The sequence below is a fragment of the Mirounga angustirostris genome, unplaced genomic scaffold, assembly GCF_029215605.1.
Source record: "Mirounga angustirostris isolate CCGP_5_RB_7025 unplaced genomic scaffold, mMirAng1.0.hap1 SCAF_3, whole genome shotgun sequence".
Taxonomy (NCBI): Eukaryota; Metazoa; Chordata; class Mammalia; order Carnivora; family Phocidae; genus Mirounga; species Mirounga angustirostris.
The window spans coordinates 152,737,499-152,759,448 of NW_026991711.1; the positions used below are offsets into that span (position 1 = coordinate 152,737,499).

The 21,950-nt window shown below is 43.8% G+C and overlaps 1 protein-coding gene across 4 annotated transcripts in view; it reads left to right on the forward strand.

Moving 5' to 3' along the window:
• MYO1B (myosin IB) overlaps window positions 1-21,950 on the forward strand; it is a 184,324-nt gene that overhangs the window by 15,600 nt on the left and 146,774 nt on the right. For all 4 annotated transcript variants that reach the window (XM_064586837.1, XM_064586838.1, XM_064586839.1 and 1 more), the window contains one exon: window positions 19,111-19,254. In XM_064586837.1, the coding sequence (XP_064442907.1) occupies window positions 19,120-19,254 (135 nt within the window). In that variant the 5' untranslated portion in view covers window positions 19,111-19,119. Of the gene's footprint in view, window positions 1-19,110; window positions 19,255-21,950 lie in introns of those variants that run through there.

Genomic DNA, 21,950 nt, shown 5'->3' on the forward strand with positions numbered 1-21,950 from the left:
CCATAACACATGAAATGGTCAAAGCTACAGGGCTCCCCTGTTGTGTCTTCCTGGGTTTCTTTTTCTTTTTCTTTTTTTAAGATTTTCTCTCTTTGAGAGAGTACATGAGAGAGCATAAGTGGGGGGAGGGGCAGAAGGAGAGCTCCCCGCTGAGCAGGGAGCCCAGTGCAGGACTCGATCCCAGGACCTGGGATCATGACCTGAGCCGAAGGCAGACGCTTAACCAACTGAGTCACCCGGGCGCCCTGCCCTTGGGTTTCTGTTCCCACATGGACATGTGTGAGTGTCCAGACTCAGCTTTTTTTTCTTCTCCCCAAACCTGTTTTTTTTTTTTTTTAAGATTTTATTTATTTATTTGAGACAGAGAGAATGAGAGAGAGAGAGAGAGAGAGCACATGAGAGGGGGGAGGGTCAGAGGGAGAAGCAGGCTCCCTGCCTAGCAGAGAGCCCGATGCGGGACTCGATCCAGGGACTCCAGGATCATGACCTGAGCCGAAGGCAGTCGCTTAACCAACTGAGCCACCCAGGCGCCCTCCCCAAACCTGTTTATGCCAGTTGTACTTACTCCTCTATTTAATATAAAGATTTTAAATATATGTGCAAAAGTAATTACTGTTTTTGTGACAATTTATTTGAATTCGTTTGAATGTTTTGGAAAGCACCTGATAAAAAGTAAGTTTCTGAAACGGAATGGCGGCTGATTTTAGAGTGGCTGAGGTAACTGTAAAGGAGTTGGGGAGTCCTAAAAGAAGAGTGTTCCCACTAATATTGTCAGCCATTCAGGATAGGTGGGTTCAGCTGTGATTATGTAAGACCCAGGAATCTTAGTGGTTCAGAGCAATAATCTGCACTCACTCGGTGCGTTCACCGACGGCCAGGTCCATGGCTCTGCTCTGTGTCGTCCTCGTCCATACTAGGGGACACAGTGTGATGAAGCAGCCCCCTCTGGAACCCTGCTGACCTCTTGGGCGGAGGGAAAGACCGCGGGGAAGCCTGCGTGACCCTGCCTGCATTCGGCGAGGTAGATAACCTTCTCACCGAGTAGTAGTGAGCATCTGCACTGTTTCTCTGGTGTCTTTACAGCCTCACCATTTCTTGAAAGAAATTTGACCTTTAAAAGGGTGATGCCTTGAGATGGTTTATAAAAGAAAGTACCGCTGGGTACTGCAGCTGGTGGACATAGACGTGGAGAAAAGGCCTCAGCATTACAGCAAAACACGGGCAAATAAATGTATGATGATAGGGTTTAATTTAAAAAAATATGTTTTGGTATTTATCTTTTTAAATGTCTTCCAACTTTGACTTTTTTTTTCCTTTAAACCAAGCAGCCAAACTGTCAATCCTTATGCATTTGGATGAGAGAGGCTACTTTAGTCTTAAACCCTTCTGTCTCTCTTGCCCCTTCCATCAATTAGTGTTCTGCCTTTTATGATAGAGTCGTCTGTTATTTCTCTTGCACTTATCCACCTGTTTCACTTCCATTAGTTCTACCCTAGTTCTAGATTTGTGCCCTAGCTGGTTTCCCTGCTGCTAGCTAGTATGGTACCTTTACTGTACAATTGGAAAAAGGTACCCTTCAGGGCAGACACTATCCCACAGAGGTCCACTTGAAGTCAGTGCCCACTTTCCCCCTTGGCTTTTTATGCAGTGCACAAACTGAACAACTGCACAGAGCAATTTTGCTTCTTGCTTCTAGCTTTCTCCCAGCTAATTTGGACTATTCACTAAGTAAACAACCTTTACATTTTTTGTTGTCTGTCGCTGCTCAAGACATTTTTGATGACTCCCCATAATCTATAATGACTATCTTCGATCTTATTTTCCATCATACTGTCACCAGTGACTCTTAGTCACACTTGTGGCCCTCTGGATGCACTGACTGCAGCATAGACACAATAGATACTCTTCCCTCTCCTCTCCCACCCATTCCCACCACATTCCCAGCTGTAAGCTCCTCAGCTTGGACTCTCTTGTCTTGTCTCAGCTTACCTTTCCTCCCAGCCTCACGATCCACCAGGGCCCCGCCCCAGCTGTCTTCTGCTGTCGTTCTTCCTAATCACTCTCTTCTGGTTTGTTCTTCTTGTGTTAAAGTTCTTCTGCTGGACCACATACTGCTCATCCTCAGAAAGTCCAGGTCAAGTTTCTCCTCTTTAGCCATCCTTGTCTGATCCTCCTACACCATAGTAATAGCTCTGCCTCTAATCATAAACCTGAGTCTCTATATTCCTCTTTCTGCGGTGAATCACCTTGCCCTGTGTGACACTTGTTTTATGAGTTATTCGGCTCTTAATGTGTTTTCTTTCCCCAATTAGATTGCCAAAGGCTGGGAAGTCGTAGATGCGTCTCTTATTCCTTTCTCCCAGAGTCTGTGTATCCCAGGTGCATGGGTCAGAGCAGTAGCCTGGAGAGAAGAGAGTCTAGCTTGGTTAATCATATAATACAGTTCTGGATGGAAGCTCAGGCTGCTTCTTCCCGGCCACAGGATATTGACCTAGTTTCCTCTTCTTATCTCTGTGCAAAATATTTGTTGTACTTAATGTGTTCTCCCTGTCACAACGAATGTTTGTCTCTTCCTTTCATATGAACGGAATGCTAAAGTACTAGTTAAATCAGTGGAAAAAACAATGGAGAAGAAAAGTTGGTAAGCAGTTTTATTTAATTCCTAAACTAGGGGACCTTACAATTATGTCGTTTAAAAAGAACTTTATAGTTTCCTTTTAATCTATCTGCCTGCCTGCCTACTTATTGAGAGACATGATTAAGGGTGGATTGTGAATCTTAAGTTTTTATGCCTTTTAATTCGATGACTTAAAATGTAATAATATGATATTTTGAAGGCCTCTTATTTTGATAAATTACTGGGAGAGGGAAATGAATTTTTCTTAATCAGGCATATCCAGTGTGGTTGACTATTGAATATCTTATTCCTTTTTTTTTTTTAAAGATTTTATTTATTTATTTGACAGAGAGAGACACAGCGAGAGAGGGAACACAAGCAGGGGGAGTAGGAGAGGGAGAAGCAGGCTTCCTGTGGAGCAGGGAGCCCGATGCGGGGCTCGATCCCAGGACCCTGGGATCATGACCTGAGCCGAAGGCAGACGCTTAACGACTGAGCCACCCAGGCGCCCTGAATATCTTATTTCTTACCCAAATTTCCCTTGGGAAAATTTATTGAAAATTTATTTTATACATGGCCAAACTGATTAACTTTAAAAATTGATTTTTGTGTAGCTTTACAGGTTAAGTGTGTGCTTATATTCTAGTAAAAAAAATAGTGTGTGTGTGTGTGGGGGGGGACATTTGTATGTTTGTATCCTCATATAAACATATGAATAATTGCTATGTCTTACAGAACTTTTGGAAATGAGAACTATTATTCAAATTTAGTTAACATTTATAAATTTAAATTTAGTCAAATTTTAGTAAACATTTTAATTTATGACTTAAAAAGTTATGTTATAGCATGCCTTATATGTTGATTTGCTGTATCGTGTATGTTTTAGTTCTTCATAAATACTTCAGAATGTACTTAGAGATATCTAAGATATGTATTATGGTGCATGCATTTGACTTTAAATTCAGTATTGCTTCCAACATGAGAAAAATTAGAAAAACTTTGGCTCAGAAAATACTTCCCAGGGGCGCCTGAGTGGCTCAGTCGTTAAGCGTCTGCCTTTGGCTCAGGTCATGATCCCAGGGTCCTGGGATCGAGCCCTGCATCAGGCTCCCTGCTCGGCGGGAAACCTGCTTCTCCCTCTCCCACCACCCCCTGCTTGTGTTCCTGCTCTCTCTCTCTCTCTCTCTGTCAAATAAATAAATAAAATCTTTAAAAAAAAAAAATACTTCCCAATTCTGATTGTTGATTTTAATCAACTTAGGTAAAGTAACCCACTGCAATTTAGCTCTTTTCTTTAAAAATTCTTTTTTAATGACAAAGTAGTTCCGCTTTCTCAATTTACATCATCATTGTCTTTTTTGGAAACATCTTAGCTATTTTTGTTTGATCAATTCTCAAGTAATAAGCACTCATGAAATCCTAATGTAAATGTATAAACATCTCTCCCTTTGATTACATAGTTGATTTATTAGACTTTGTTTCAGTGAATATTCACTGCTTGAGGAAGTTTCTGAATTTTTATTATTCTAAAAACCTTTTTCTTAACCACAAGTACAGAGACATTACCAAAATGCAGTGTTGAGTGATGCATATTTTTCTCCTTTTACTATATAGGTTTCTTAATTTTGTAATCTTTAGGCCCCGTTTTGCTTTCATAACTAGATTAACTCACTAAAATAGTGCCATTTTGCAACTAGCCATATAGTTGTAAACAGAACACATTCACTCATGCCTTGATGCCTGTAGTTAGGAAGATCCAGTTGACTCCGTGCATTTCCTACTGTGCTGTGTATGGTTAGACCCTTAATACATTTTTTTGCTGGTGAGGTCAGAATAAAGAGCTACTTTCCTTAACCTCTGAGTAAATGTCACTGAGAAAGATTCTTGTGGACTGGCATTCTTGGTCTTTAACATTCTTTATAACCAGAGACAGGATGAATATTCACCGAAAAATTAAGGAACTCAGTCTTTGCAGATTTGAGCATTTTTTTGTTGAATCGGTGATGACAGACTGGGACAGGATCTTAGGAGATGATGTATTCCCCCTTTGTGGGGAAACTGAGGCTCAGCATTGGCAGTATGCCCAAGGTCTCACTCTGAGCCAGCTGCAGAGCTGAGTCTACGACTTGGATCTTCTGGGTGTTTTTTCTGGAGCCACTCTAGTAGTCATTCTAACCTCTGTGATTTGCAGACAGCAACAGCTGATGTTTCCCTGAGGACTGACTTGCTTCCTTGCCCCAAAGAACAAGTGCACTAAATTCAACACATTTCCCTCTATTGTCCCTTAAAAGAGCCTGAATGATGGGAAGGTGCCTTTTTAAGTCTGCTCTGGGGTACTATGGGCTGTTTTCTTGTGAGCATCTTGTTCAGCCAGATGTCTTAAAAAAACCAATCCATAGGGACTCCCCAAACTGACGGGTACAGGAAATCCTCTGTGAGTGCTCACCAGGGGCAATGCACTGGTCTTTTAATTATAAGGGAGTACCTTGAGTGATGGGATGGTAGGATCAAGTATAAAGAGAACAGAAAGAACGAATCTACAGGCAGTGTCAGGAGGTGAAGTGGGGCAAGGGACAGAATGACTTGGTGAGGCTCTTAGCACATGGGATGGGATCTGGACCCTCTGATTAACAAGCCAGTTCATTTGGAAGGAAAGTTGGTTTTCCCTGGGTGCTTGTATTCAGTTTAATACTCATTGGTCGCACTTGGTATCTGTGCACCGGCCAGGAACAAGTCTGAGCTGTCGGGTGTGTCAGTTAAATTTGAGCACTTTTACATTCACCTAGGGGTCCTGGGGCCTCAGGTTTGCCAATCTAAACACATTTGGCTTATTGGAATTTTTTTATCTACCTTGAGGGAACACATTGAGAAGTCTGTGGGTTATAATTAGCACACCCGCACGTGCAGCTGAGTTTGTGTTTCTGGCCGTAACAGAGGTTTATGGTTTTTGGCTACCTTGTCCCGGAGGAACTCAGAGCACTTTTCAGACGTTAGCTCATTAATTCTTCTCAGACCCAGTGTGAGTAAGATAGCGTGGCCATAGGTTCCCCCTAGAGCCAGAGACTGCTTGATGTCCATTCTAGACCTTCTAGAATTTTGGCCGGTGACGGCTGCCAAGTTGGGGGTGGGAGATGGGCGGAGAGGGAGGGCGGGGGTGGCTTTTGGACCCAGTTTTGGTGGTGGATGGCATTCTCCGATGTTACCTTGCCCTTTGGCATCGTTCCTGCCATGACTCTGCAGAGCTTCCTCCAGGAAATGATGTTGGGGACAGTGACTTTGGCTGCTTTTACTCCTCAGGGTATTGAACCCCATGGGATGACTTTTGCAAATGAGGCAACTCTCTTGGTTTTTGACCTCGGATACACATGCCGGATGCACATGCTGGTAGGTGAGCTCTCCAGGGTCAGGAGAAATGGGCATGGGGAAGGAGGGAGCTAGCATCCAGTGAGATCCTGCCCTCTTAGGGGCTTTGCTTTCTTAGCCAGCCTGCCTCAGAACCCTGGGGAATGGATGTTGTCATCCCTGAGCTTTTAGATCAGAAATTCAAATTCCAGAGATGAATTAATTCCCTTGGATTCGAGCCTAAGACAGTGATCCAAAGCCTGTGGTGTCCTGTATTGGGGCAGATCAATAGGGAATTCTCAGTGATGGTAAACTCTTGTTACCAAACTTCTGTAGCAAATGACTCTTCCCAGTGTGGAAGCGAAGCTTCTCTTTAAAAAACTGGGTGTGTTGGGGTGCCTGGGTGGCTCAGCTAGTTAAGCTTCTGGCTTCAGCTCGGGTCATGATCCCAGGGTCCTGGGATCGAGCCCCGCATCGGGCTTCCTGCTCGGCGGGAAGCCTGCTTCTCCCTCTCCCGCTCCCCCTGCTTGTGTTCCCTCTCGCTCTGTGTCTCTCTCTGTCAAATAAATAAAATATTAAAAAATAAAAAAATAAAAAAACCCCAAAAAACTGGGTGTGTTGCGATAAGTTTGCTGACTTGGGAATGAGGTTGATGGGTGCATGCAATGTAATAGGTGTGAAAGACCGCTCAGAGCAGTCAGGAACGCTTTCTCCGTGCCCTGCCTCTTCCAGAAACCAGGTGTGCCACACCTCCTGGGTCCATTTCTCTCTCTTCTAACAGAAGGGCTTGCCTGGGATCCTAACAGATTTTGCTCAGACATCAGAAGAGAGAGTTTGTATCTTGTCGTCCCAAACCTTCGATGTTGCCATAGTAGCCACTGTCCTGTTTGACTCAAAAATCCTTCTGATTAGTCTAGATAATATAGTCCCCGTTTTCACAGTTGGAAAAACTTTGTTTTTAACCAGTCACTTTACAATTGTAAAGTTCTATGCTATCTTTCACATCCTTTTTTTTTTTTTTTTTAAAGATTTTATTTATTCATTTGAGACACAGAGATAGAGAGAGAGAGAGAGAGCATGAGCAGGGAGAGAGGCAGAGGGAGAGGGAGAAGCAGGCTCCCTGCTGAGTCAGGAGCCCATTGTGGGGCTCGATCCCAGGACCCTGGGATCATGACCTGAGCCGAAGGCAGACGCTTAACCATCTGAGCCACCCAGGGGTGTTAACTCTTAGATCACCAGAATGTTGAATTAATTGCCCCTCCCATTCACAGAGCTTTTTAGGATCTGAGTCTGGCTTCCTGGCTTATGGACTTCTGTATGCTTTTAGCTATTTGTTTTCAGCCCCTGTCCAAATCTATTCTACTTTATCATTGTCTGATAATTTAATGTTCTTTGTATTACCCAGAGTTTGAACACAAGACAGCTTACTGGATGGGAATTGCCAGTAGTTGGGCTTATTTCTTCCCTAATCCAAGATCCTAACAAAACCAACCTACCAGCAATCCATTAAATATTTATAACAAAAAGCCATGGTGGCGGGGGGGGGGGGGGACCTTCAAGATGAAGTGGTTTTAACCATAGAATAAATTATTGGGAAATCAGATAATGGTATTTTATGTAGTAAATGCTGTGAATCAACACACCTTCTGCGAGTTTCCCTAAGGAAGTGTTTGATAGGAGTGCAAATCAGCATCACTGAGCCCTTTCATACCTGCATGCTGGGGCCCACCTTCTCATTTACTCTGGGGAGCCCTGCAAAGCACCCACTGTGGTTCTCTGCCCCTCCCCCCAACTCTCTTCTTTGAAAACCGTGCTACTTGAGTAAATTGTCCTACCACTTGCCCTTTAGGTTGGTAAATACTGAGAAACCGTCTTGCCCGTTGGTTTCTATCCCGAGTCTTTCCATTCCTTGTGTATCAGTTGAAGTTCTCTGATTATCCTCTGTCTGTTGTGAGCTGGATGGGAAGGGTAGAGTTGACAGAAACAGTCTTGGCAGGAAGAGCAGCCTATGTATCTCTGATGTGCCAGCCAGTGGGGGCGGGGGGGAGGTCACTCAGGCCTTCTCCAGGGACGAGGAGACCAGCAGACGCACCGCTGTGCAGGGGATCTCTTGGCTTGCTCAGCACACGCTGCCGGTGAGGAGTGGCCACTCATTCTGGTTTTGGTCAGGGAGGATTGATTTAAGGCATGAAGCTTGGCTAAACCCCTTGAGAGTCTACTACTAGAACCACTCTGAGGACCCAAAGCAGCTTTTCTGTCTGTCCCCTGTGGTCCCAAGCTGCTTCTCTGTGCACCCACGTCATTCCTCTTCTCGGATTAGCTTCAGAGGAAGTCCAGAGACTGGCAGAGGCTCCCCTGAACGGGACACCCCGTCCTCTGGATCCACGCTGACTTTGTCATAGCCACCTGATGATAGTCTCTGTCCTCATTCGAGAACCTTGGAAGCCGGCATTGTTTGGGCTGGTGTATAGCCACAGCGCCGTTAGCAGTGGCCTGGCTGACGGAGCCATCGGGGGCCTGGCATCTGTGTGTGTTGTGTGTGTTGCCTTGGGTGGGGGGCTCACCGGGGAGAGGTGAGACTGGGGAGGAAGGCCAGAGTCGGGTTGTGAAGTCTCCATCTCTGGCAAGGAATTATTGTGCGTATGGTTAAAGGTAGATAGCGTAAAACTTAGCATTTTAGCCTTTTTTTTTTTTTTTAAAGATTTTATTTATTTGCCAGAGAGAGAGCGAGAGAGAGAGAGCATAAGCAGGGGAGCGGCAGGCAGAGGGAGAAACAGGCTCCCCGCTGAGCAAGGAGCCAGATGCGGGGCTCGATCCCAGGACCCTGGGATCATGACCTGAGCCGAAGGCAGACACTTAACTGACTGAGCCACCCACGCGCCCCAACATTTTAGCCTTTTTAAGTGCACGGTTCTGGGATGTGAAGTGCCCTCACCCTGTTGTGCAGCCATTACCACGGTCCCTCTCCAGAACTTTTTTGTCTTCCCAAACTGAAGCTCTGTGCTCATTAAACTACAGCTTCCCATTCTGTCTGGTGACCAGCATTCTGCTTTCTGTCTCTATGAATTTGGTGACTCTAGTACCTCACATAAGTGGACTCATAAAGCGTTTGCCCTTTGGCAAATGGCTTGTTTCACTTAGTGTGATGTCGTCCAGTTGCATCCATTTGGTGGCATGTGTCAGAATTTCCTGATTTTTTAAGCCTGAATACTATTGCATTGTATGCACACACCACATTTTGTTTATCCGTTCATCCGTGGGTGGACATTTGGGTGGCTTCCCCCTTTTGACTGTTGGGAATGATGCTGCTTTGAATATGGGTGTGCAAATATCTTTTTGAATTCCTGCTTTTATACCCCAGAATGGAATTGCTGGGTCATAGGGTGATTGCATGTTTTATGATTTTCAGGGTCTGCTGAGGAATTTGAATATTGGCTTATAGGCTTATTGAGAGCTATTGGAGGCTTTAAAGCAAGGCTTACCCGATCAGGTTGTGATCTAGAGGGGCGACTTGGGAAGTGTGGCCCATGCATGGGGGAAGGAGAGGGATGGCAGAGGCTGTGGTGGCGAGACAAGACAGAGAGAGACCACAGAGAAGGCTGTTGCCTTCCAGTGAGGAAAGATGAAGGCGGGCTAGGGCAGTCACAGTGGGGAAGAGGGGGGAAGGGGTAGGATTGCGAGTGATGACGCTGATGTAATCGAGAGACAGGTTGGCTTTGGGGGGGAGAAGGTAACAGGCAGGGAGAGGCCGGGGGTGAGAAACTGGGTCTCTTGTGACTTTGTGGGATCTAGGGAGAATAAGAGGGTTTTGTTTTTTTGGGGGGGGTATTTTGCTATAGGATGGTAGGAAATAGAAGGTTTGGACATGTGTTGAGATGTTAGACTCAGCCAAGTGGGAGAGATGGTTGGTGGGCAGGCTGTTGACAATCTGGGTTGCTCATTTGAGGGAGGGGAGAAGGTAAAGAATCAAGGGGCAGATGGTCAGGCAACTTGGTTGAATTTAAAAACAGTGGGGGTGTTATTGGTGTACCTTCATTAAGTTTCACAGGTCTTCCAGATCTCTTTCACATTCCTACCTGGAGGCAAACATATATCAAAATTTAGAAATGGGGCGCCTGGGTGGCTCAGTCAGTTAAGCGACTGCCTTCGGCTCAGGTCATGATCCCAGGGTCCTGGGATCGAGTCCCACATCGGGCTCCCTGCTCTGCGTGGAGCCTGCTTCTCCCTCTCCCACTCCCCCTGCTTGTGTTCCCTCTCTCGCTGTGTCTCTCTCTGTCAAAAAAAAAAAAAAAAAAATTTAGAAATGTATCAGAATTTATATCAAAACTTATCAAACCAGAAATGATGGCCAATTCTTTGGTTATAAAAATCAGGTTTCATCAGAATCCTAATGAATTCAAAAGGATTTAGACTAAAATGTGAGGGTGTTGAATTTGGCTTGTATTTTGCTCAGCTACATTTTTAAATTTTTTTTCCTATAGTGAATATGTGTTGTTTCTAATCATTAAAAGGTTATTTGAAATTTCAGAAGTGGTTTATTTTCTTTTCCTGACTCTTACTGGACTGTGGGGTCCTGGAGGAGGTGGTGTGGGGGGGTGCCCTGATGATCCGCAGCGTGTCCGGAGCACTTAACACAACACCAGAGACCAACAGGGTTCAATATTGTAAGTGGTGGTTGAGCTGAATTGCATGGAAATTTAATCTGACTGCTCTCAGAGAGGAGATGCATACTATTTTAAAAGATCGAGGAAGGAAATTCCAGTTTTTCTTAGTCATTTAAGCTCATTGTATTAGGTTCTGAACAACATCCTATAGACTCGGCCCCTCTTTTGCCTTTGTTTTGCCACCAGGATTTGCTGAGATTTATTTTGTTCATGAAATCTTGCCACATTGGCCCGGTTTGGTTACTTAAATGTGCTTCTCATGTTATTCTTAAAAGCTTTAGTGATCTCTTTGGGAGTCAGATGGCTCAATTCTGTTTCCTGTCCTTTGTGGGTAATATTATGTTTTCAGAGGAATGGATCAAAGTGGCTTGAAGTGGCAGTCATTTTTTGCCTTCTGGTCAGACCAGCCATGGCGGCCGCAAGAGCTTGAATTATCGAATGATTCAGTTGTCAGTCGTAAATTTGCGTACTTGTTTTCCCTTTGTATTTCTCTGAATGCCTACCATGTGCTAAGGCAGTGCACTGTGCCTTTGGGGAAATAAAGGTGAATAAGCTGTGACTCCTGACACCAGAGAGCTGATTCTCCGGAAAAGGGGCCATCATGCATCCATGACCCCCTTCCCCCCCAAGGAGGTCAGGAATGGAACCAGAGTCAGATACGAACAATTGTTATTATGCTAAGGAGACTCCCCGAAGGTGTTGCCTCCGACGTATACTGCTAATGACATTGCAGTAGATGTGTTTTCAACATCCTCATTTCCAGTTGCCGAAGCAATAGAGGTCTGCTTTCATTAAGTTTTCTAGCAAGTGGTTTTTATGGCTTTGCTTTAAAAGTTCCCTCAACTTGGGGCGCCTGGGTGGCTCAGTCTTTAAGCATCTGCCTTCGGCTCAGGTCATGATCCCAGGGTCCTGGGATCGAGCCCTGCATCGGGCTCCCTGCTCAGCGGGAAGCCTGCTTCTCCCTCTCCCTCGCCCCCTGCTTGTGTTCCCTCTCTCTCTGTGTTTCTCTCTGTCAAAATAAATAAAATCTTAAAAAAAAAAGTTCCCTCAACTTTAAAATTATGCTAATGACTTGATATTAATCCTTGTTAATCATTGCATCCTCAGTTCTGATCTGTGAATGTCCTTTCCAGTTTTACAGTAAAACTGTTTCAACTTAAAAACGTGTTTGTTCTCATCTGTGTTACCCCAAGAACTTTGAATAACATGGGAGACCACTGGTTGCTTTATTTTAGCTTATCCTGCATTTTTTCTTTGTTGTTATTCAGTTGTTACTAAATTAATTAATTATTAACTTGGAATAGTTTTTCACTGTTGCTGTTTGATATCAAATGGAATAACCGTGCATTTCACAGGGATGAGCACTCTGGTCTGGCTGTGTCTGTGTGCAGGGGGCTGTTGGCTCAGAGAATGCTGGTCTTGACTCCCAAACACAGATGACATTAACATTACAGGTGGCTTGGAATTTAGGGCTGGTGACTGGGGTAGACTACGTATATTTAAATATTAGGCTCCAGGTGGCCATTTTAAGATGCTATAGGATGTTTATGCTGTATTTTCTTTTGGATTTTGAGGAATTTTTGAAATGATGCTTTCAATATTTTAAATGGTATTTTTACACTGGGAAAGATGCCAGTAAATGAATTGGTATACACTGAAATATGGGTAGTAACTTTGGAAGTTTATGAGATGAGAGTAGGTCAGGGAAAGAATAGTTGCAATCATATATTTTGTTTTTCTTGATTGGACAAGCAGGTGGAAAGCTGGGGCAGCCGTGAAGTCCTCCTGGAGCTGTAGGTGGGCTGGTGGCTGAGCTAGATCAGCATCCTTAGATAAAGAGACCCTGCTTCCAGGCTCCTCTGGGGTTGTTCCAAAGGCTACCCCCATGATTGTATTTTGTAGATTGCTTTCACCAATGCTGGGGGAAAAAGGTTAGGTTTTACACAATAATGAAGCTGTAACAGTGGTATAATCCTGTGTGTTGGGTACTGTACGAAGTGTTCCTGTCAGTTAGGGATCTTGATTGTGTGCAATGCAGAAAGGATGTAGAGACTCACAAAACTGCAGAGAGGTTGGAAGACCAGGAAGGATACAGGCTTGGAAGATAGGCAGGAACCAAAGAAGGGCTGGAGGGCTGGGCAGCAGGATCCATAGCAGAAGCCTTGGCGCAGGGACCCCTGGGCTTCGTGCTGTGGCTGTTGCTATGGTGAGTGATGAGTATTCCCTCCAGCCGTCACCCCCAGCATTCACCATCACCTAGGACTCCCAACCCAGGACGATGTGATCGGCTGTGCATAAGCTCTGTGCCTTGGGGTGGAGAGAGCAGATCTGCCTCCTGTGAATTCTGCAGTGGGAACTCGGTACTACTACTCGCTAGATTACTTGTCATCATAAGCTAACTGGGGACTCCCTCAAAGGGAGATTGGGTACCAATAGGAGTAGGACTGTGTCCTGGAGAATGTCCCTTTGAAAAGAAAGACAAATGTCTACAGTGGCTGTCCCCTTTGGCTGCCCAGTGTTCACATACACCTTTCTCACCGTACTTATGGTTATGAAAATAACGTGCCCTGGCCCACAAGATGCAGCTCTTTCCTGTATGGCTGGAAGCATAGCCACGCCCTCTTCAGAGGTTGTGCTCTTTGAGAAGCTCTCCTTTGTCCCCTGTCTTCTGTGGCCACATTTGAGATGAGCGTTGGGCAAGATGGGTTTGGCAGGGGCTGCAGTATTGTAGCGGTTTGTCGTCGTGGTTCTTAGGGGTTGGAGGTCTTGGGCTTGACTGCCTTACGGATCAAGTCATGTTAAGTCCTGTCAGCCAGACTTCTTTGGCAGCATGGATCCCTCAAAAGTGTGTTGACTTTTAAGATTTCCTTGCGTCCTTGCGTCCATGGACTAGTAACCAACATTAGAGATACTGCCAACTCCCAAGGTTCCGAACCTAGAACTTGGTCTGAGAACTTGTTTCTTGGCAGTGGGATCTAGCCATGGATGAGCTGCAGTGTCTTAGCTCTTGGTTGATGGAATCTGCCAGGAACAGTTAGGAAGTGGACGAAGCCGTAGAGTGGGTCATGCCTCTCATGTGCTGCATCTTCATGGTGGGAGTGCTGTCCCTGCCTCAGGCCATAGAGACAGAACAGGTGGTGCTTAGCACAAGTCGCTTTCCTCCGCATTCCCCACCTCCAGCCAGAGTGGCTCCATTTAGCAGCCCCCCGCCCTGTTCTCCACTCTGGTTTTTTTTTTTTAATTTATTTTTATTTTTTATTTATTTATTTTTTTAAAAGATTTTATTTATTTATTTGAGAGAGAGAGAATGAGAGAGAGCAAGCACATGAGAGGGGGGAGGGTCAGAGGGAGAAGCAGACTCCCTGCCGAGCAGGGAGCCCGATGTGGGACTCGATCCCGGGACTCCAGGATCATGACCTGAGCCGAAGGCAGTCGCTTAACCAACTGAGCCACCCAGGCGCCCTCCGCTCTGGTTTTCACACCGGCCAGTTTCACGGCAAGCCTGTCTTTTTCTCGTAGATCCTTAAGTAGCCAACACATACTCCAGCATCTGAATTTTTCGCAAATGCTGTCGGGTTGGAGGCACAAGGTCCAAGACGTAAGGCACGAGAAGCCACGGTTTTAATCAGTTGTTTACTGTCACATATCAGAGGTGATCATCTTGCCAATCCAAGATGGGAGGTCCTCACACCCTCCCCCTTGTGGCCTTAGCTCAGCCGGTCCATGCTCCTGTGTTACTTCTAACACTCCACTTCCTTGTACCAGCTGCTTCTATTAGGTAAGGTGTTTTCTGTTGCAAATAATAGAAAATCCAACTCAAGCAGCTTAAACAGTAAGGAGAATTAATTGGCCTCCGTGTGTGTAGAGTTAGGAGCTGCGGAGCAGGTTTCAAATGCAACTTGATCTAGAGGTTTGTGATGTCATTAGGGCTCCTGCCTAATTCTCAGTTTTGTTTTTGTTTTTTTTTCCCTGTTTTCCTCCATGTGTTGCCATCCTCCGCAGACAACCCCCCCCCCCCCCCCGCCGTTGAAGTAGACATGACCATGTCGGTTCCACGTATCACATCTGTAAATCTTGCCATCCAGAGGTGGATAGAAGCCTGAGGCTCAGTTTTTCAACCAGCCCTGAATCGATGACAGTGGCTGGAAGATGGTAATGTGTTGGTTGTCTATGTGTCTAGATCGATTATTTGCTACATTACTGGCACATGGGATAAAATTGCCTTCCTCAGAACAACATGGGTTTCTGTGGGGGTCTTGGGAAGGATGAAGATAGACATAAATGTGTCAAATAAGACATATCCTCAGTGCTTTGCGTTTGAGCTCATTGGATTCTCCCATGTGACTTCCTCTGATAGTTTATGGAAATCTTAAGTTAGTGATTCTGAACCAAACTAAGGCTGGATCCAGTAGTCGCAGTAAGGGGACTCACTCAGTCCATTTGTAGGATGCGAGGGAAGTGTCTCTATGCGGTTTCTCTCCATGTCCATTTTTACCCTGAGAATGGGGGGGTGGGCGTTATTGTTTCCTCCAGCAAAGTACTTGGATGCTAAAAATGACAAAACAAAACAAACCCGGAATGGAACAGAACTATGCTTGAATAACTAAATGAATGTTGGTATCACCTTTTCAGCGGATTTACTTTATTGGTGTGTTTTGGTTTGCAAAGGTCGTGTTTTCAGAATTTTTACTTTTACCAATTCCCTGTTGTACAGCTCAGCCTTTGTTCTGTCCTCTCCCCCGCTTTGGATTATGAAGTTGGGTAGAAGTGTAAAAATTAGAATCCATACAAACCTGCTTGAAACTTGTATTTGAAAAGATGGTAAATCGGGTTTAATTACAGAGAAAGATTGCTTAATTACTGTTACCTGCAGTGAGGTCCTTGTCTTGCTGCTGTGGTTTCCATAAATAGCCTTCAGATCCAACCCCTGGGGCAGAGTTCCCTTTCAGCCTCTTTGCTCAATTTAAATTGCTGGTTTGAGGTGGTTATTTTTGAAACCCTTCTCAGGTTGACTTCCCCCTTAATCCCTAAACCTTCTTCCCTCATCTGCCAAATTATATGTAATGCATCACAGCTAGAGTGCTTTTGGCATTTCATGAGTCTGAGAACTTGAAATTTGATTTAAATGTTAATTTATTGCGACAAAGGTTGGGCACTCATGTTCCTGTTCCTGTGCATGTCTTTCCATGGACTTGGCATGAGACCAGATGTTCTCCCTGCTTCCGTTGCCTCTCCAGAGAGCGGCAGGTGCCCCCTCTCCCAGCCATTTTGTTTTAAAACAGAGTCTGGCCTATGGCCTAGTTCAGAATGCATGGAACCATTCTACTGAAACCATTTAGTGATACCTAGGGCCCTTTTTCTAGGTGTAGTTGGCATGAAAAAAAGAAGTATATATTAACGAAAAAGTTAACTCCATTTTTCTTCTTTTGAATATTAAATACTTCCTTAATGGGTTGTTTTTGTTTATGAGAGGTCTTTCCTCTCTGCTTCTTTTGGTCTCCCTTTTTTGGCTTTTCAGTGCACACTTAAAATTTTTTTTCTAATAAGGTCAGAAATAAAGGATGTATTTGTGGATTCATATAAATCATCATCATAATAAAGAATCATATAATTCTCATCCTTTCTCAGTTCTCTCTTTTTTTTTTTTAAAGATTTTATTTATTTATTTGAGAGAGAGAGAATGAGAGACAGAGAGCATGAGAGGGAGGAGGGTCAGAGGGAGAAGCAGACTCCCTGCCGAGCAGGGAGCCCGATGCGGGACTCGATCCAGGGACTCCAGGATCATGACCTGAGCCGAAGGCAGTCGCTTACCCAACTGAACCACCCAGGCGCCCGCTTCTCAGTTCTCTTGCAAATAGCCCAAGTAAATATAGTTTCTGTTGCCTCTAGGAGACCTACTAGGTGTTCTAGGCTAGAATAGGAAGGCATTTATTTAAATTGCTGTATCCTAAGCAAGCAGACCAACCTTTGTGTAAGATTAATATGCCTGGCTAACTCCTTAGTGAGAAGAGTTAAATGTACTTTCTCCTGAGTATTAGGGGCATGAATATATGTGAGTATTTATTAGTATCCTGAAGTATTGGTTAGTATTATTATACTGAAAGTATACAAAATTGACTTCTGCATCGGAAGCATTTAGAGGGAATGTCTCAGATGAATGTGGTTGTACATCCTGGTAACATTGAAAAAAGTAACATAAAACACTCTACTTTCCCTTGTTCATATATAATGAAAGAATTTTAGTACTCTCTTTTTTTAAAATTAATTAATTGATTAATTTTTTTATTATTTTATGTCAGTCACCATATATTACATCATTAGTTTTTGATGAAGTGTTCCATGGTTCATTGTTTGCGTATAACACCCAGTGCTCCATTCAATACGTACCCTCTTTAATACCCATCACCAGGCTAACCCATCCCCCCTCCAACCCCCTCCCCTCTAGAACCCTCAGTTCGTTTCTCAGAGTCCATAGTCTCTCATGGTTCATCTCCTCCTCGGATTCCCCCCCTTCATTCTTCCCCTCCTGCTATCATCTCCTTCTTCTTTTTTTTTTTAACATATAATGTATTATTTGTTTCAGAGGTACAGGTCTGTGATTCAACAGTCTTGCACAATTCACAGCGCTCACCATAGCACATACCCTCCCCAGTGTCTATCACCCAGCCACCCCATCCCTCCCACCCCCCACCACTCCAGCAACCCTCAGTTTGTTTCCTGAGATTAAGAATTCCTCGTATCAGTGAGGTCATATGATACATGTCTTTCTCTAATTGACTTATTTCACACAGCATAACACCCTCCAGTTCCATCCACGTCATTGCAAATGGCAAGATCTCATTCCCTTTGATGGCTGCATAATATTGCATTGTATATATATACCACTTCTTCTTTACCCATTCATCTGTCGATGGACATCTTGGCTCTTTCCACAGTTTGGCTATTGTGGACATCACTGCCAAAAACATTGGGGTGCACGTACCCCTTTGGATCACTACATTTCTATCTTTGGGGTAAATACCCAGTAGTACTCTCTTTTTAAAAAAAATTTATTTATTTGTCAGAGAGAGAGAGTGCACAAGCAGGGGGAGGAGTAGAGGGAGAGGCAGACACTCCCCACTGAGCAGGGAGCCCGATGCGGGACTTGATCCCAGGACCCTGGCATCATGACCTGAGCCAAAGGCAGACGCCCAACCAACTGAGCTACCCAGTCGCCCCAGAATTCTAGTGCTCTTGACAGCGATCAGATTTGAAGGCATGGGGATTTAACATTCTACTTTTGGGTGGTACCATTCGCATTAGTGGAACGGGAAGAATGCTGCCTTTGTAGCGTGCAAAGGTTTGATTGTTCCGCTTGGTAGGCTTGCAGACTGAGCTGGGGGGAAACTAGTGTTTCTGGTCTATTCATTGGATGTTGATTTGATTTTGCTGTTGTAGTGGTGTGTGTGTTGGGATGAGAATGAAGAACATCGAGGTCAGTCTTGGCAGGTTATATAGGCAACCTCTGATTTACAGTGGGGTTGTGTTCCTTTATGAGTCAGTGCTGACGCCTGGAATGAAATTTCCCCCCGTAGGTGTTGTGTTAGAAGTGGTGATTGAGTTAACACAAAATGTAATGCGCTCTTAAGTCATCATAAGCAAAATTTCTTATCTCTCTGAGCTTCCTTATCTAAAAATGGGGATAATGATACCAGTATCTACCTCATAGAGTTTTTGTGAAGATGAAATGAATGAATGCATGTAAAGTTCTTGATACAGTGTCTGATATGTAGCAAGTGCTCAAATGTTAGTATCATCTTAAGACCATTATTTCCTGGGAAAATACATTCCGAATTTCATCATGAAGTACTGAGAGATGCCATCTTGGGGGAAGCAGTTTCTTACAGGTTCAAGTCTGACATGGGTATGCAAGGGCTGGTGGAAAGGGGTGGGTTGGGTTCTCTTGCTAGAGTTTTGCAACCTCTGGCTGGGGAGAGGGGATGGTCTAAAGAGACACAAACTTCCACTTACAAAAGAAAGTCACAGGGATGAGAAATACAGCATAGGGAATGTAATCAATAATACCGTAGTAACTTTATAATAATACTGTAAGAACACTTACTGTGGTGAGCATTTTGTAATGTATGTACATGTTGAATCACTATGTTGTACACCTGAAACTAATATAATATTGTGTGTCAGCTATACTTCAGTTAAGAAAAACAAAAAGAAAACGGAGAGCCTGGTTTCCTAGTGGCTCCTTCTGTCGATGGACTTAGCCTGGACTGGGAGGGAGGTTCGAGCATATGGGGCTTCTAGTGGGCTGGCAGTGACTGCGGCTAACTCCGGGGCTTCTGACGTAGGTTGGAGGGGAGGTTTCGGCATTTGAGAGGCAGATGAGCGCCATTTAAAACTACCCGTGTTTCATTTCTCCAGTGGTACTAAGAACCCATCTGAAATAATTTTGCCCATTTACATTTTCCCCTTCGCCCCCCCTCTTTCTTACAGGAAGAGACAATGGCCAAAATGGAGGTGAAAACGTCACTTCTGGACAATATGATTGGGGTTGGAGATATGGTTCTTTTAGAGCCTCTCAACGAGGAGACCTTCATCAACAACCTCAAGAAGCGCTTTGACCATAATGAAATATACGTGAGTATACACCGAAGGTCATCTGTGGGTTAAGACTTTGTATTTTGTGGCCGAGAGCTGGCTTCTCTTCTCTAGAAAATTCTTCTATTTGTTTATTAGAGTCCAGGGGTATTTGTGTATACTCTCAGAATGAGTTTCGTTTTACTCATTTGGCACATGAGTAATATCGGTTAGAGTCAAGTGAGTCTGTTTTCCATATGGTGTTTATGGAGGGACGACCGTGTGCAGAGTATCGTACTGGATGTTGGAGGCATTGGAAAGCAAGAGGAATACTGAGTTCCTATCTCTGAGGAACAGATATTCAGGAGGTGTTGTAAAATCCGTAGGCATCTTCTTGGATGCCTTCATAAAATTAGCATTCTAACCTCTGAGAAGCTACTCATTAAAATGCAAGGCAGCGAACTGTCAAAAAAGACATGAAACTTGTTGACATTTGTTGTTAGTAGAGAGACAGAAGCAGACTATCAGATAAGGATATATGGTTGCTCCCTGGAGATTTGGGAATAGTCCTGTCCCACTACACAGAAGTATAGTGTCATATACAAAAATGAAAACATGTGAAGATATATAATAATAGGAGAACGTTTGTGTTGTACAAATTCTTTATAAAGGATTTCATATTGTTAGTTTAGCCTGTCGAGTTCCTTACATATATTTAAAACATGAGTAAAAAATACATTCGTATGCAGCTTTTGAGGAATTTGCATAAAGCCCAGAAGTTTATATCTCTTCAGGTAGAGTTATGTTGTTAACTAAACCAAGAAAAGGGGGTTGCTGATCCCCTGTCCCAGCAGCTGAGAAGGAAACCGGATGCATTGGACGGAAGTGGTTTTACTAGATTCTGCCTTGCTCCTGAGTTCTTTCCCCCTCTTTTTATAGTGTATCTGTGTTTGGAGATGAATTGGATTATTGGGACATGCTTCGTATTTTTCTGTCTGTCAATGTGGGAAGAGTAAGAAGAAATATAAGTAAAAAGAGAGCTTGTAACCGATAGGAGTATGATCAATTATTACTTTTGTGGAATGAATATATTTTAAAAAGTGATATGCAAAGCCATATTATTTTATGCCACATACAGTTTTCCTTTCCAGTTAGCCAGTTATGTTTCAGGGATGACTTTGGATAATTAATTTCTTTTTTTGTGCGGGAAGGGGCAGAGGGAGAGGGAGAGACAAAATCTTAGGGAGGCTCCACACACAACATGGAGCCTGATGAGGGACTCAGTCTCACGACCCTGAGATCATGACCCGAGCGAAAATCAAGAGTTGGACGCTTAACCGACTGAGCCACCCAGGCGCCCCAGGATAAGTCATTTCTTAAGGAAATGGTAGTCATCATCTGGGACTTGAACTTTTTATCTTTCTTGATTTGTGTTGCTTAAAGTAGGTGAGGTTGACAACCACTTGAGATATGTGGATACTGCTTTTGGAATATTAGTGCTACAACCAGATCCTAAGCTCAGAGATGTAGTTATGTGAAATGTTGATTCAGATGGCAAAGGTATAAAGTGCTGCTGTAGGGCGGGGAGGAGGTACCGTGTGGTTTGGCCAGGAGGCCGGCGTTACCTTCCCGCAGAGTGGAGCAGCTCAGCTTTCAGGTGGGAAACCTTACAGCTCTGTGGCTTTCATTCAAAGTGTGGTCTGATACTGAATAAAAGACAGACTTTTAAACATTGGTCTTTGAGATGGAGATAGGAGGAATCAATTCTATCGTAAGCAACACTGCCGATCATTTTTCTTTTTGGCTCGAAGAAGCACAGATCACTTTTAGCGGGATTGAAAATGGGATGGAGAACAGCACATTATATGCATTCACATACCTGATTTTTTATGCCCACTAAGATAAAACAATGCCCTTTTTAACAAAACGCCAAATGTTAATGTTCCTGGGTCTTCAGCAGACGAAATGTCTGGGTTTCAGCCCTACCTAATTTTATTTTCTAACCATTTGAGGAATGCCCTTTCTGGCATTACAAAAACCAAAGCAGAAAAATGGCTTTCAGATTCCAGGTATTCATATCAATTGTTTTCCAAGGTATGTGAGGGCTATCATTTCCATGAGATATGTGCCTTCATTTTATAACGAAACATACATCATCATGGAAGGTTGGGCATTCTCTATTTTAAGCAGAAAGAAAAAGGTTATAGAGCAATTGTGTATAGTATGATCCTTTTTTTATTGGGGGGTTTATGGATGCACACGTGTGTTTGTATACTTGTACGCACATAGAGAAAGCCATGCTAACTTTGGGCACCACAGCAGGGTGGGATGAGATATGGGGGACAGGGAAGGGTTACCCTTTTAGGTCTCTGTGTTATAGAACTCATTAAGTCAAGCATGTATTGTTTTTGGTAATAAAAAAATACTATACACTAAATTTGATCACCACACCTCTGCAACCCCATATGTCATGTACACCAGCCTTGAGAAATCTGTTTCTGGCTCTTACTTTGATACTATTCCTGCTTTGCTTTTGTTCATATGTCGCTGCAGAATTGTTGAGCCTGATGCCAGAGGCCAAGTTAATATGACATGTAATATTTTACTATCTTGTACTTCACTCTTTTTTTAAATTGTTTCCCAGACAATGAAAGTACAGTTTTGTTTTTTTTTTTTAAATCTCTTTTGTAGTCTCATAGTTTTATACTGTAAAAGTGGGTGATGGTCCACGATGACCCATCATATGAAAAAACTGA